Below are 16,921 nucleotides of genomic sequence, written 5' to 3'. Positions count from 1 at the left end.
GGGTATCCCTCAGGACCAATCCCTCCTTTATACCCAAGGTAGTATCCAGTGTGGCCCTTAATCAGTCCATACATTTGCCAACCTTCTTCCCTAATCCACAGAACAAAGGGGAATTGATTCTGCACTCCTTAGACGTGCACAGGCAACTTAGATTCTACTTGGACAAAATTAAACCTCAAAGGAAATCTGATCAACTGCTGGTTGCATTTGCTGCAGGGACAGAGGAGAAGGCTATTTCAAAACAATTTCCAATTGGATAGGCCATTGCATTTATTTTTGTTACAAACACCATGGAAAGCCTATCCCACAGGGGATCAGACCCCACTCTACCATGGCTGCATCTACCTCTACAGCCTTTCTCAGAGGCGTCCCTACCAGGGACATCCTATAAGCTGCTACCTGGAGTTCTGTACATACTTTCACCAAGCATTACCATCTGCCAGTTTTCTTTAAATCCAGAGCTGGCTTTGCCACTGCAATCTTGCAGGGTTTTTTTAGCTGGTTCTAATTCTATTTAAATTCCTCCTCCCATCCTTAGCTTTGGGAATCTACCCAAAAGTGATGACTGCAACAGTGAGACACGAAGAACATAGTATAGTTGTGTACACTTACCATAAATGTAGATGTTCGAGCGTATTCACTATTGTGTATTCACTATTGCAAGACTGGTTACCCTCCCTCCAGCCCCCTTGTTTTTTTTTGGATATACCTCTTTTCCTTTGCTATCTTCAAAAGCTTTTTGGTGTATTTGCTTTTTTATTGGAGGTATAACCTTGTATATTTAGAGATTTAATTGCTTCCCATTAAGGAAGCACCTGACATCTGGGGCAAAAAAAAACTGATGTAATGGCGTTGGCTGCGTGTTTTATAACCCTGGCAACCTGACGTCATGGAAGAAGGGACAGCAACCGATGCAGGACCCAAGACTTTGTTAATCAGGCCGACTGAGGGCTACTGCAAACAGATAACCCAAACGTGATGACTGCAACAGTGAATATACTCGAACACCTACATTTATGGTAAGTGTACACAACTGTACTATTTGAAGCTCTTGTTATGGAAACTGTTTTACTTGTTGCTGTGCAAGATACAGCCTGTTAGGGATGACTCATCGTATCTCATTTTTTACAAAGACAGGGTAACTTTGAGAGCAAATCCTTCCTTTTTTATACCTAAGGTTGTTTAAGGGTACATTAAGCTAGACGGTACTTCCTGTTTTCTTTCCAGGGCCTAAAATTGGGGATAATGTGTAAAATTCGATCTGGATGTCCATGGGCAACACTGACAGGTCCAAAAGCTTCAGGACTTCTCATTAAGTGTTTTAGTTTGTATGAGGTTTAGAAAAAAGGACATTTAGTGTTAAAACAGAAAATTTCTACAAGGTTATTTCATATTACTTTTTTTCTTATTCTCGCTATAACAAAACACTTCAGCCAGAGTCGGAGCCCACTCCGCCTGGGCTCTAGCTACTTCTGTGGCTTTTTGGAAAGTGGTGGATTCTACCAAGTTGCTGCCTGTATTATGTTTCTAATGTGTACATACCTTTACCAAGCACTACAAACTGGATTCTTTGTCTAGGTCCAGAGCAGGCATCGCTAGGACTATTCTTTCAAGATCTGTTATTAGTCTCCTGCAACAGTGATCTAATGATAACCACAGTACAGCCACACAAGTAAACTTGCCATAACAGTAGATGTCCAGATAGATTACTGTTGCAGGAGTCGCATCCCTCCATCCCCCTCTTTTTGGTATTTTTACGTCGGGGTATGGTATTTTAATTAATATTGTTCCTATCTGGCTCTAGCCTTCCTCTTTGAAGGCAAGAAAGCTCTGAAATATTTGCAGTCCTTTGCAATCCTAGGCACTTATACCTGTCCTTGAGATGTACAGTGGCTAGGGCATGAAGAAGATGCCCTAAAGTTGTGGATGCTGGTTGCCTGGTATGATCCTTGACAAGATTCCCCTAAAGCTTGGGCTACTCAATAAGCAATCTATTCTTATCTGTACTGTTTAGGCAAGTTTACTTAAACAGTGGTACTTTTTGCATTATTTTGTATGCATTGCCCTTCCACCGTTCAAAAAACAATCTTTTGGTAGTTTGTGGTGTATCTTCAGTTCTGTATTGACTAAGTTTGAATGTTTGTTCTTTCCTGCTTCACCATTTTGTAGCAAAAAAGTATTTTGGGTTTGGGGTTTCTTAAGTTATTTGGTATTTTGTAGCTTTTCAGTATTTTAAATGTAGAATATATTCTTGAAGATCTGTACTGTCCATATACCTGGATATACTTTAATCTTGACCCACAGTTTTGCCTGTCATGAGTAACTGTTTAATGGATTTAGCCACATTTTGTTCATCCTTTCAGAGTAGTTAACAGTGATTCTTCAGATGCATTGGGTAGTAGGTACTGAGTTGAGTTAATAAGCTGCTGATTTTTTCCCTTTCAGTAACAATATGCTGTATCCCAAAGAAGATAAAGAGAACAGGATATTACTTTATGCGGTAGGTATTCGTTCATGTATGTGATTGCATGCATTATAGTTAATCACGTTAGTCTTGCTTGAAGGGAGTGGGACTGAAAAAAATGAGAAAATGTGTTAAAAACTTTTTTCGACATAACTGATCAGACCTGCCAAAGATGCTGTTTTTGAGGATGGGGAGGGGAAAGTAAAGTTGATTTACATTTGTTGAGATACCCACAATAAGTAAAATCTCAGGATTTCTTTTCAGCATCACCCCCCTTGTTCCTAAAGTTCTTTTCTTCCTTACTGGAAAATCATGGACATGGTCGTTTTACTGTGAAGGTTTCCTGAATACTTTGGGGGCAGAGTATTAGCACTTGCTTTGTCCTGCGGCTGTGAAGTGGAGACTCCGATTGAGTCATGGCCAGGATGCAGGGAGTCATCACTGTGTGGGTGTCATACAGGATCTGTAATAGAGGCTGCACTTTGTAATGTCTTTTACAGTGCACCGTACACTGAACATCCTGCTACTTCCCTCCACCTAGTAGAGGTTGAAAAGTCACTGGGTATCACCAGAGGTCGTGCATGCAATAACCTCTCTCCTCTGAGATGGAAGAGTTGGCCGTCATCCTGACAGGGATTTCTGAGGTGCTTTGTCTGTTCCTAAACCCAGGACTAATTGCTTCTGTCAGTGAACCAGCATTTATAGTGTGTATTTGACCACACTCTCTCTCTCTCACATACACACACACACACACACACACACACACACACACACACACACACGTGCGCGCACACTCATGCACACACACTCACATGCACATACGTACGCACACGTGCACGTACACGCGCATGTACACACACACACACTCACACATGTGCGCACATACTCATGCACACACGTGCACATACGTGCATGTACATGCACACGTACACGCAGGCGCACACACACATGCACTCGCACACACACACTCTCACGCACACGTGCACACATACTCGCGAGCACACACACTCGCTCACAGACAAAATCACAACCACTTGTTTGGAAGAAAAACAACAGTGGTAAGAGACCTTTTGATTGTCTGTGGTAGTCTTTAATCTAAATTCTCCAGTTTCAATGCTTGCAGCTTGAGTACTTGTCTGGTTTCAGTTAAATAATCCAAACCAGACTGCTAGTAGAAGTCTTAGTTCTCTGAGGAATGAGCCAGAGTTTCTGGAAGCTGTTCAACTGTTGTGTCTTGGGGAAGACAGCCCATGTAGCCTTAATGCTACTGCAGTAGTGAGGAATTCTAGCATCTGTGGCTGTGGGTAAGTGTAAATTACACAACTGTACTTTCTCTCCTCGATAACAGCACTTTTGTTGAACCTATGGAGTTAACTTAGAGGGGGGAATTGGCCCAATGATTCCTCATTTGTCATATAAGGACGTGATTTGTGAGTTTTTTGGGATTAGTTTATCTACTTCTTGGTTGGTCCTTCCTGTTGACTGCTTGATAGAGGTTGTGGTACAGAGGACATGGCAGGACCCTGTTACTGGTCAAACCAATCTTTAGAAAACTAAATAAGATTTTGCTTCCACCCAAAGATTGCCCACATTAGAGATAAAGCCCTCTTGTGGATTCATTTATAATTGCAGCAGCCACTAGAAAGGAATTGGCAGAAATATATTCCATGGCCCATCCCCCACTAGGAATCTAGGACTATAGATTGTTATGGGAAGTGAGGCAATGCCCCACTAACACTTTCCTTGAGAGCTCTTAATTACATTTTGTCTTTGAGTTTTAGGAGGGAATAGGCAAGTTTGTCATGAACTCTCCACGGTGACGCTCATTTTGAATACACCAAATGGTGCAGCCAAAGCAGAAGGCACAGTCCTTTGTAGCTGCTGGCATCCCCTGAAGGGAGAGCCACTCTTGTCAGTCATAGGAGAGGGGGCAAGGAATGTGCACTGGCCTTGCTAGAATGTTGTGCCCATCCCTGAGGAAGTTGTTGGTAATAAGTGTGTTTGCCCTAACTTTCTTGACAAAAGGAACTTAAGCGTTTATCTTCTGTTGTGTCAGTTTCTCTGGACAGGAGCAGTTTATCGGGCTATTGTTCATTCTTGTAAGGTGGTTTCTGTTACAAAAAAGGTGATTCCTCTTTCATGAAGGAGTTCAAGCTTTGGAATCTGTATAGGAAAGTGAAAGGGGCAGATGCAGTCTTTTCTCTTGGCATTTCTGATTCAGATTCAGATGAAAAGAGTGGGGTATCTGAAAGTCCATATGAGTGATTCTTTTTCTCTGGTACTGTTTCCAAAATTGAACTATTGATGTTCTTCATCTCACATTGCTGCAGTCCTTACACTTGGGTAGTCCGCTGTCCTCGGTCGGCCCGAATATCAAAGTATAAGGCTGACGTCGGTCAGGGCGCATTTGACTGACGTCAGAACGTCAGGGTACAAATGCGCATGACCGGCGTCATATCCTCAGTCTTTTTTGCCGCATGGTCCGATGCAGAAGCAGTGTTGCAAGTGCCGGTTGGCGTTCTGAGATTTTTCGATTTAGAAGTTTCAGACCGAGTTCAAAGTTGGCTAAGTACCCCGTTGGGGAATATTTTACTTTTTTCTTGCCTCAGTCATTTACCGGATGTCAGAAAAAGTTAATAATTGCATTTCTTGTGGGAAACGGATACCGCATAAGGATTATCATACTTTGTGTATTCCTTGCTTAGGGCCTGAGCACGACGTTGTTGGCTGTTGCTCTTGTGCTAGATTTAAGAAACGCACTATAAAGAGAAGGTTGGATTGTGCGAGGTTAGTCTTTGGGAAGCGGTGTAACTATAAAATGCCGTCGGATGCTCCCACGCACGCTTCTTCAAAGAAGCGCAAGGACAAGGCAGTTAAGCCTAGGCTAGAAGAACCGTCTGTACCAGACGCCGGTTCTTTAGAGGTGTCGGTGGAGCCGGTGGCTCCACCGGAGGTTTCTTTGTGTTCCCAGGGGGAGACCTTGTTATTACAAGATGTGGCCTCTCAGGAGACTAGTCAGGCTGAGGGGGCTTCTCATGTTACTATACTCCCCTCCCTTCCTAAGGTGGCTAGGCCCCCTCCTTCTGTTTCAAAGGCTTCCCCCAGGGGCAGGCCAGGTTTAGCTTCAGTTAGTGTTACCCCTAGCTCTTCAGGTACTGTGCCCTAGAAGCATATGCTTAAAATGGCAGAAGATTTGATTACTTTGATCAGGGGTTCTATGCCCCCTCCTGATAAGAGGCCCAGGGTGGAGCCTGAGCTGGGGGGTTTTGAGCAGGCTTCAGATGTTTCGGAGTCTTCGGCTGAAGACTTGCAGGAGTACTCTCCTTCTTCTGATTCTGATGTGGATGATTCTACTCCTTCTGCTACTCCTCCTGAGGATTTTTCTTTTTCAGAAACTCTTCATTCCATGAGGGAGCATTTTAAGTGGGAAGGTCAGGACTTCTCTGATTCCAGAAAAAGGCTTAGGGAATTTCTGTTGTTACCCCAGCATAGGCCTTTGGCTATACCTCCTGTTTTGGATGTAGTGGAAGATGTTTTTATGGAAGCTTCTCTTAATCCTGATTCTTTGCCTCCTGCTCCTGTTAAGCCGGATAGGTATTATAGGGTGCCTGAAGTTCATAAGTATCTTTTTAAGAGTCCTAGGGCAGACCCAGAAACTGTTAGCCATGGGCCTAAAGGTGTTAAGGCTTCTGTTGTTAAGAATCCGGTTCCTGCAGACAAGGAGGCTAGGGCCTTGGATAGATGGGGCAAGAAAGTCTATACTTCTTCCACTCTTGCTATGAGGGCTCTGAATTGCCAGTTTCACATGTTGAAATACCAAAATTATCTCCTTTCACAATTGAAATCTAAGGTTGATGCTCTGGCAGAAGGTATTGGTTGTAAAGAGTTAGAAGATTTAGTACATGTTTCTGAACAGGTGGGTAAGCATTCTTTGCAATGTGGTTTTGATGCTGTACAGGCCTCGTCTAGGGTGGCTGCCACTGGGTCAGTTCTTCGCAGGCACGCCTGGCTGAGGGATCAGAATTTGTCTGAACATGTTAAAACAAGGATTTTAGATGCTCCTTTACAATCTGACGTGTTGTTTGGTCCTCCTGTTGAGACAGTTTTAAAGAAAATGGAAGACAAGGCTAAGTCTATGCAGACTGTTAAAGATTTTTTGCAGGTCCAGCCTCCAAAGTTTAGTAGAAATTGGCCTACTAAAGGGTGGACGTATCCTTCTTATGATTCACAGTCTAGGGGTAGATCTAGACGTGGTAGGGCAGAGCTCAGGGCTCTTTCAGGCCTAGAACAGGAAGTTCTCCTGCACAGGCTTGGTGAGGGCAGGGGTCAGTCCTTTCGTAAGCAGACCCAATGACCTACCTTTTCAGCTGCCAGAGCTTGCTCGCCTGGCAGCACCTTTGGGGAAGGTTGGCACTTTTCAAAGAAAATTGGAGTTTAATTACCCAGGACAGATGGGTATTGGATATCATACACCACGGCTACAGGTTTTATTTCCATACCTTGCCTCCTTTCAAAGGCATGCCAGACGTTCCTCCTCAACAAAGAATAGAGGCTCACAAACAGGTTTCTCTGTTGCTCCGACTAGGGGCCATACAGCCGGTCCCTCTGCCAGAAGTGGGCCTAGGATTTTATTCTCGCCTGTTCCTAGTACCAAAGAAGGGGAACACGTGGAGGCCAATTTTGGATTTATCTATCCTCAACACTTATCTGGACATTCCCAAGTTCAAAATGTTGACGTTGCAGCAGCTTTTACCTCTGCTGGGCAAAGATCATTGGATGGTAACTTTGGATCTCAAGGAGGCTTACCTTCATGTTCCTATCAGACTAAGTTGCAGAAAGTATCTGCGTTTTCGAGCTGGGACTTCTCACTATCAGTTCTCTGCATTGCCCTTTGGCTTATCTACTCCGCCCAGAGTGTTCACGAAAGTTCTGGCTCCAGTGATAGCTTTCTTCAGACTAAAAGGAATACAGATCTATCCTTATTTGGACGACTGCCTAATTCTGGCTCAAGGAAGAGAAGAGCTTCTTCATCATTTGGAATATGTGATAGCAGTGCTAAGATGCCTAGGGTATTCTGTGAACGAAATAAAGTCCAGTCTAGTACCCTCTCAAGACATGTGCTTTCTGGGTGTGAGACTGAATACAGCATCCCAGATGGCCGTTTTAACCCCGGACGAACAAAAGAGACTATCGCTTTACTTCCATCAACTATCTCATCAGTCCGGCTGACTGCAAGGACAGTCCTTCAAGCCTTAGGGTTCATGGCATCTTGTATTCTGGTGCTTCCCAATGCCAAACTGCATATGAGGAAGCTACAATGGTATCTCAAAATTGTATGGACACAGCACTGCCAGGATCTGGACACTGTCATTCGAATAATACCTTGCATTCAGAAGGAATTTTTGTGGTGGGCTCAGGAATGTCACCTAAACAAGGGACTCTCTGTGACTCGCCCAGAGGCGAGTCAGATTTTAACGACAGATGCCTCAGACAAAGCTTGGGGAGCTCATCTAAATGGAAAGTGGATACAAAATAAGTGGCCTGTCAGACTACAACATCTACATATCAACATGAAGGAGATGTTAGCAGTCCAGTTTGCATTAATTGCTTTCAAGGAGTTACTTCTTCCAGGGCAGGTGTTGATTCTAACAGACAACACAACTGTCATGTGGTACATCAACAAGCAAGGGGGAACACATTCTTATCCTCTATGCAGGCAAACAATGATTTTGTGGGAGACTGCTCTCAGTTTACAGCTCAATCTTCAGGCAAGGTTTCTGCTAGGAGCACAGAACTCCCTAGCAGATGTGTTGAGCAGACGAATTATGGATCCCCACGAGTGGAAATTGGATCCTCATGTATTTCAGAAATTGACAGTGTCCTGGGGAACTCCAGACATAGATCTGTTCGCTTCTCCACTGAACCATCAGCTGCCAAGGTTTTGCACAAAAAGGTTTCATCCCACAGCTTGGAAGGTGGATGCTCTTTCTTTCAATTGGAGCAATCTTCATGTGTATGCCTTTCCACCTCTGCCTCTCCTCCCAAAGGTACTTCTAAAGGTCAGACAGGACAAGCCAAGGATGATTTTAATAGCTCCGGATTGGCCTCGACAACACTGGTACCCATTGCTGAGAAGTCTGGTACGGAAGCCTCCATGGCTTTTGCCTTCGATTCCACACCTGTTGTCGCAGGAGGACAGCCATTTGCTAAATGTCAAGCTTCACTCTCTGCACCTAACAGCCTGGCATATTCTGTTTTGAACCATAGTGGGCCTCCACTTCCTCAGCAAGTTTTGAATGTTATTTTGGAAGCTAGGAGGCCTAGTACAAGGAAAGTGTACGCAGACAAATGGAAGAGATTTTTGTTTTGGAGTGCAGCAAAAGATTTTGATGTTTCTGAGCCCAATTTGTGTGTGGCTCTTCAATATCTTACTGAGTTACTAGACAAAGGTTTGTCTTTCTCTTCTATTAAAGTTCATGCTGCAGCAATTTCAGCTCACTATGATTGCAACCCACCATTGTTTTCTCATCCTTTGTTCAAGCAATTTCTTAGAGGGGCAAAGAATATAAGACCCCCACGAAGAGCTCCTACTCCTGCTTGGGATCTCAATTTTGTGTTGGAGAAACTCACTCTACAACCTTTTGAGCCTGCAGCTACTGCTGAGTTGAAATATTTATCATGGAAGACTGCATTTTTGTTGGCCATTACCTCTGCAAGAAGGGTTTCTGAATTACAGGCCCTTATGGCGGTTGAGCCTTTCTTGATTTTCCATAAGGATAGGGTATCATTACGTACTAATCCTTCCTTTATGCCTAAGGTGGTTTCTAGTGTGGCTTTAAACCAAACTATTCATTTGCCTACTTTTTATGCAAATCCCCAAAATAAAGGGGAAAAGATTTTGCACACTTTAGATGTCCACAGGCAGTTGCGTTATTATTTGGACAGAACTAAAGGTTTCAGGCAGTCTCAGCAGTTGTTTGTTTCTTTTGCTTTGAGTTCTCAGGGCAAGCCTGTATCAAAACAAACTATTTCTAAGTGGATTGGGTTTTGCATTGCTTTCTGTTATTCCCATCATGGCAAGGAGATTCCAGCTGGGATTAGGCCTCATTTCACTAGGGCTACTGCCACTTCAGCAGCTTTTTTGAGGGGAGTGGCAACCAAGGATATTTTGGAGGCAGCTACTTGGAGTTCTGTGCATACTTTCTCTAAGCATTATCACCTGCCACTTTACTCTAAGTCCAGGGCTGGTTTTGCCACTGCTGTTTTGCAGGGCATTTTGGCAGCTCCTGCTTCCTTGTAGTTAGCCATCCTCCCTTACCTCTGCTTTGGGATTCTACCCAAGTGTAAGGACTGCAGCAATGTGAGATGAAGAACATAGTACAGTTTTGTACCTACCATAAATGTAGATGTTCGAAGATCCACATTGCTGCAGTCCAATTTACCCTCCTTCCTTCCCCTCTGTATTTAGAGGTGGTTGTGTGGGTTGGGTTGTACATTTTGTGTATGTTGTATATATTGTACATATAGTTAGTGCAGGGGTGGTTGGTTGGTTGTTTGCTGTCTTTTGGTTTTGACCTTTATTTTTAGGGTCTTCTGACATCTGGGGCAAGAAAAGACTGAGGATATGACGCCGGTCATGCGCATTTGTACCCTGACGTTCTGACGTCCGTCAAATGCGCCCTGACCGACGTCAGCCTTATACTTTGATATTCGGGCCGACCGAGGACAGCGGACTACCCAAGTGTAAGGACTGCAGCAATGTGGATCTTCGAACATCTACATTTATGGTAGGTACAAAACTGTACTTTTTCAGTAGGAGAACACTGAGGTTTCTCAGTCCCTAAGAAAAAAGATTTGCCACAGCTGGAATGTCTAGAACCCTCACACATCTCCTCAGTGCTGTCCGCATTAGAGCATGTGTTTTGTCACAGCTTGTGGTTCCCCTGGCAGCCTACTGCCCCTAAGAAAGCAGATAGAATGTACAAAGTTCCTCAGTCTTTCAAGGTTTTATACACTGATCTGTTAGACCTTACCCAGTGACTAATATCTGTAGTTGAGCCAGCTGCTACCAAGCATTTTGTTAATTCTAATCCTTCTTCTGACAAAGGATGGCAAAGCTGTTAATAAGTTTAGAGAGAAAGCGTATGTTCCTGCAACTGTGATTTTTAGAATTTTGAATTTTCAGTCTCATATGTTAAAGTTTATGCTGACTAATTGAAAGTATGAGGAATATTTTGACAACTATTTCCTCTTGTATGGAAATATGCTATGTGAAGTTCTTTCTATTTCAAGAGTCATTATGCATTACTTGAAGTGTATTTATGACTTTGTAGATACTCCTTCTAGGGCTATTGCCACTGGTACTGTTTTAGAGAAGGTTTGCCTGACTGTGTTCTCTGAACCTCTCAAATGATGTCAAAAATGAAATTTTGAGTTCTGTTTAAGATAGAAATTTAGTTCATAGGTAAGTGCTAGGCTAGTTGCCCTTGAGGGCCATTTTAGAGTGCAGTTGCCAAAGCTGTCCCATTTGATTAGGGATTGGCCTTATCCATCCCATGGTCGATTAATTATAGAGTACCTCTAATGAGATTAACTGGGCTCATACCATGGATAATGTGAGGGAATACATGCATGGGATAAAGCATTAAGGAACTGTCTCGGTCCAATAGTAGTAAAGGGGGCAGTTCTGGGGTAAAATTTCTGTTTCCTATCCATAGATCCAAGTTGCATTTGAATATGGACAGGGACATACTTTTATGTGGATGGGGAGTTTGTTCCAGAGCAATGGTATCCTTTGGAGATGTACCGTCCCTCTAAATCATTCTGTTGATATTGCCGAAGAGGTTTATGTCCATAGACTGAGTGTTTCTTATGCCATTTGATTTGCTGATATGCAGTAAATTCATCAGTTTTGGGTCAGTGGATGCCTTTTTTTTTTTTTTTTTTTTTTACCAGACACAGGTCATCTGTTGGCAGTCTGTAATTTTTGGACCTTTTGCTGCAAAGCTTGTGAAAGTGTGATGAGAGAGGTAAGCTGTTTCAGGGGGGTGTCTCAGATTTTTCAGCCCTCCTCTAAATTTTCCAAGGAATTTTCTGCCCCTTGCCCCAGACAGTGGTGCAGAGGTAGCATTGTCACCTCACAACAAGAGGTTCTCCGTTTCGATTCTCGGCTGGGGTGCCTTCTGTGCGGAGTCTGCATGTCCTCCCTGCATTCATGTGGGTTTCCTCCCACATTACAAAGGCATGCGTCTGGAGCATTTCTCCCCGCGCCTCCGCCGAAAATTGGCTTTGTTCCAAGTTGAACTTTCCCGGTTAACAAATGTTAAATAAATAAAATTTTGACAAGAAAAAAAAAAGTGTCAGCAGAATGCTGGTAAGCAGATGTTTAAAAAGCAATAGTAGGGAGATTCCTTAAAGAAAGCAGGATGACACCCCTACCCCCTCAATGAATGAAAGACAATCAAACAAGGCAGAATGACTAATGGACCTTGTCCCACCCTAGCTGTCCCTTGCCCCTTCCAGAAAGTTGTGAATTTCCATTTCACTTTAGCAACAGAGTATTTAAAACAAATCTAGCCATCTAGAATATAACTTTGTGTGTGGAAATTCATCCTTTTCAGGGGAATTCATGCTGATACACTTGACCAGACCCTTCTCTTAAAGTATATGCTGTCTGATATGGTAGTAGCTGTTCCTCCTCCCCAGTTGGGGAAGGATTTTTTTTATTCAAGAATGTTTTTAGTGCCAAAGGTTAAAAAAAAAAAAAAAAAAATCATGGAGACCAGTTCCTGCCTTTTTTTCCCTGAATTAGTTTGCGACAGTATCAGAGTTAAAACTGCTTTCACTTTAGAACCTATTCCCACTCTTCCTCATTTGAGTTTTCTGGTAACAAAAGATTTAAAAGACACATGCTATCCTATTCCTTTTCATCCAGATTTCAGGTGTTTCTTAAATGTTTTGTCTCTCTTTATCACGTTGTCATTTCTCTGCCTTACCCTTTAGGCTCTCCACAGCTCCAAAGTGCTCACAAAATGTCTAGCTCCTGTTATAGCCAGTTGCAGGATACAGGGTATCCACATGATCTGAAGTAGGAGATTCATTTGTCTGCAATCTGTGGGTTATGGATCCGATATCGGATCCAAACCGGCATGGTTTACCAGCTATGGATCCAAGCTCTCAGCTCCTCCCCTCACCCATAATGCCCTGCTCTCCCTACACGACCTCAGATCTTGTTTGCCGCGCTGGTGACCAGATTTGTGTTTCTAAGCTCTTCAGCTAAGTGCTCTTTTTCAAGTATTTAGAGGTATAAAAATCATATTTTTGTGTGAAAGTTGTGTGGAAGTTTAGGTTTCCCTATTACTGTATTATACTTTTAGTGTTTTAAATTTAATTTTTACCTTCCCTCCCCTTGCTGGTAGCGTAGTGTGTGTTTGGGCCTGTTGTGTGCTTTAGTTACTTTACTTTTACCAACTTAGTTTAAGTAACTTTTTTGGTAATTTGGGATGTCTGAACAACCCAAAGCTGTGTTCTCTAAGTGCTCCGAGTGTGGCCATAAGCTTTCCCCGGCTGATGGCCACACTCGTGCAAGATGCCTTGGGGTTGAACACCTCACTTCTGGATGTTCCATTTGTGCAGGGTTCAACCCCAGGGCATTGAAGGAGCGGAGGTCCAAGCTTGTCTTGGCGGGTCTTTTGCCACCGGACTCGGCTCCGGCCTCCGCTCCTTCGGGGGTAACCGTTTCTACGGTTGTCTCCTCTCCGCTCCCTCCTCCTCCTGGGACTCAACCTCCCTGTAGTGGTTCGGAGGAGAGGGAAGCAAGAAAGAAGGACCGGAGGGAGAAGCACCATAAGCGGCGGGCCGAGGCCTCTGTTTCGGCCCCGCCAGCCAAGCGGGCTTCTCCTCCGGCCTCCTTGTCTGCCGGTTCTCCCCCTCCTCGGCTCCGGTCACCTGTGTGTTTCTCACCGGGACCTGAGGAGGAGGAGACCCGATCTCCGTCGAGGCTACCCAGGAGGCACTCTAGGCCTACCTCGGTAGCCTCGTCGAGATCGACGTATAGCCTGTCAGACGCTGATCTGGACCGGATGATGAGAAGGTTCATCCAGGCCCAGATGCAGATGGGAGTGCTCTTGCCTCCCCCCCCTCTGGGGGGGAGCTCGACCCCTTTCTTTAAGCCAATTGCTCCTTCTCCGACCCGCTACCCGGGCTCGGAGCCATTGGAGCCGAGCAGCTTCGGAGCCGGGGGTGGGTCGGCACCGATAGTACTTGGTACTTCGGATCCGACCCTGCCCTCGAGTGCTTCGGATCCGACCTCTCGGAGCCTGGATCCAAGCTTTGGATCCGGAGGGATCAGTGCTCCTTCGGCGCCGTCTGTGTCGGAGCGCACTGTCCCTTCGGATCCGAAGCGCCGGCTCGATCCACTCGGATCCGAGGGGGAGCCGATTGTCGGATCCTTTGGTCGAGGTCGGCTCCCCTTCGGCTTTTGATGTAGTGGAGAGGGCCCTGTTGAGGGTCTCCGGACCCCCGGCACTTGCTTCGGCTCCGTCCCGCGCTCCATCTGCACTGGGTCAGGCTTCCACCATCCGGCCCTTGGGACAACCTGCTCCTTTGCCCCAAGCTGTTCCCCTGGAACAGGTTACTGTTTGCGAGGAGTCCTCTGACAGCCCCCCAGAGGATGTTCCCCGCAAACATACGTGCAAAAGGAGGCACATTGACTCCCCCGAGTCTCTCACAGAAGACACGGACTTGGAGGAAGGGGAAGGCTCCCCAAGATCACCCCCCGAGGATGTCTCATTTGGAGACATCATGGAAATGCTCCACATAAGGGGGGGGGGGGTCCTGCCCCCAAGTCTTCCTCGGACGAGTCCGTGTTCTTGGAGGCATTTGAAGCGGGCCCGTCTACCTCTTGGGTGTCCCCTCCTGCCGACCCCCTGGTGGGCCTCATTACCACCAGGGCGTGGAAGGAACCGGACACCGTGGAGCCAATCCCAAAAAGGCCCGACCGTATCCTCAGTCCCCCGGCTGACCGTGCCCATTGGAGTAAGGGGCCTCCGGTAGATGCCATGTTGACGGCGGCGGCCACCAAGAGGGAACTTGCTCAGGAGAGTCCCTCAGTCCATCCCCCGAGCAAGGAGTCTCAGATGATGGACCGCTTAGGGAAGCGGATGTTTAGTTCAGCGACCTTCTCGGTGAGGGCACTGAACTACCTGGCACATGTGATTAGGATGCAGCGCGATCTTATAAAAGAATACGCTGCATCCCCCCCAGAGTCCATGTCGGAGGAGGACAAAGTGCTGCACTCCACCCGTATGGCCACTCTCAGGTCCGTCACTAATACCTCTATGCGGCTACTATCCCATGCTACGGAAGGTGCCGCTAGAGCCGCAGGGGCAGGCCTAGTTACTAGACGTCAGGCCTGGCTCCGTCATTGCGATTTCTCGGAGCACTTCAAGGCGCCATTTGCGACGCCTTTCGATGGTTCTACCCTCTTTGGCAAAACTGTTCGCGACACCTTGACCCAGAGCGAAAGGACGGAAGACGCTGTCTGCCGTCGGGATCCGCTTCTCTGCACCCCAGAGGCCCTATTCTAGGAACCAAAGGGTCAGAAGAAGATGTGGTTCCGAAGTCGCAGCAATCCCAGCCTGCTCGGACAACCAGTCCTTCCGTGGCAGAGGAGGACAGGGAGGACGCCGCCCTAGGGCAGAGGGGCTCCCAGGAACTTTGGGTCCAGAGAACCCTTCTCTGAACGCCCGCAGCAGCCCTGAGGGTTGCCCGACTGCTCCACTCTGGAGGCAGTCGGGGACGTTCGAGCACCTAGCGGCATGGGAGTCCATAACATCAGACCGCTGGGTTCTCCAGATCATATCCAGAGGATACCGTATCCCTTTATTCACTTGCCAAAATTGCAGTCCCTCCCCGACGTTCCACCCGGTCAGTGGGAGGCCGCTTTGGCAGAAATTGGCCATCTGCTAAAGAAAAGAGCCATCCAGCCCGTCCCCCCAGACCAGATCGGATTAGGGTTCTTCTCCAGGTTCTTTTTAGTGCCAAAAAGACGGGGGATCTAAGACCAATTTTAGACCTTTCTCTTTTGAACCTGGCAGTTCCCAAGGAGAAATTCCGAATGGTTACATTGCAGTCTATTCTCCCCCTTCTGGGAGAAAACCACTGGATGTGCTCCATAGACCTCAAGGATGCGTACTACCACATACTCATGGACAGGCGCTCCAGGAGGTTTCTTCGCTTCCGGCTGGGAGCCAGTCACTACCAATTCCGGGTCCTTCCCTTTGGTCTCACCACAGCCCCCAGGGTGTTCACCAAAGTATTAGCAGTGGTAGTGGCCCACCTGAGGCTTCAGGGGGTGCAGGTCTTTCCTTACCTGGACGACTGGCTTCTCACCGCCCCAACAAGGCATCTACTTCTCTTGGTGCTAGACTCCTTTCTCCATCTTGCTCCACACCTGGGCATCACGATAAATACAAAAAAATCCAACCTAGCACCCACACAGCTCATAGATTTTATAGGTGCCAGGTTAGACACGAGGAGATTGAGAGCCTTCCTCACAGCGGACAGAGTGCAAAGCCTACAGCTCCAGGTGCGGGCCATTCTCCACTCAAGCTCAGTTCCGGTGGAGTTGGTCCTGAGGGCCCTAGGGTCCATGGCGGCAGCGATTGCGCTTCTTCCTCTCGCCAGGTTCAATATGCGTATCCTTCAATGGACACTCATGGTTCAGTGGTCGTATCTTGCTCTTCCTATGCATCATCCCATTGCGATCAGCAAAGCGTGCAGGCGGTCCCTAATGTGGTGGCTACACTCTCCAGATCTCCACTGAGGCCGCCCCTTTTGTGCCTCTCCCCCTCTCACCACGGTGACCACGGACGCCTCCCACCTCGGGTGGGGGGGGGCATTTTGCAGGCCGGACTGTCCAAGGCACGTGGGACGATTCAGAGACCTCGCTGCATATCAATGTTCTAGAGATGAGAGCAGTGCTCTTAGCGTTGCTAGCACTTCAGGACTTTCTTCCCTTGGGAACAATTGCGATTCAATCGGACAACATGTCTGTTGTCTGGTATATCAACAAACAGGGAGGAACCAGGTCTTACCCCCTTTGTCGAGAAGCCATGAGAGTGTGGGAATGGGCAATCTCCACCAACCGCTTTCTCATAGCAACGCATATTCCGGGTCGGTCCAACATCCTGGCGGACAAACTCAGTCGCACCATTCTCACCCCCTACGAGTGGTCTCTCAATACTTAGGTAGCGGAACGCATCTTCGCACAGTGGGGAACTCCTTGTTGCGATCTTTTTGCGTCTCCCTCAAACACCAAATGCGACAGTTTTTTCGCCCTGATACCTCCTCCCGGAGGTTCCCCAAGAGACGCTCTGGTGCATGCTTGGCCACCCGGTCTTCTTTATGCTTATCCCCCCTTGCCTCTGATGCTCCAAGTTCTTCAGAAAGCCTCTC

General features: G+C 46.5%; 1 protein-coding gene across 1 annotated transcript in view; it reads left to right on the top strand.

Annotated features, from left to right (window-relative positions):
* The window catches only part of POLR2I (RNA polymerase II subunit I), a 602,163-nt gene that overhangs the window by 97,371 nt on the left and 487,871 nt on the right, over positions 1-16,921 (top strand). Inside the window, exon 2 of the mRNA XM_044087218.1 lies at positions 2,446-2,500. Coding sequence (XP_043943153.1) covers positions 2,446-2,500 — 55 coding nt within the window. The remainder of the gene's footprint in view (positions 1-2,445; positions 2,501-16,921) is intronic.

Source organism: Protopterus annectens, chromosome 1.part0 (genome assembly GCF_019279795.1).
Source record: "Protopterus annectens isolate FY-2018-M chromosome 1.part0, PAN1.0, whole genome shotgun sequence".
Lineage (NCBI taxonomy): Eukaryota > Metazoa > Chordata > Ceratodontiformes > Protopteridae > Protopterus > Protopterus annectens.
Note: the sequence above shows the minus strand (reverse complement) of the source record. Positions and strands in the feature narration are given on the sequence as shown.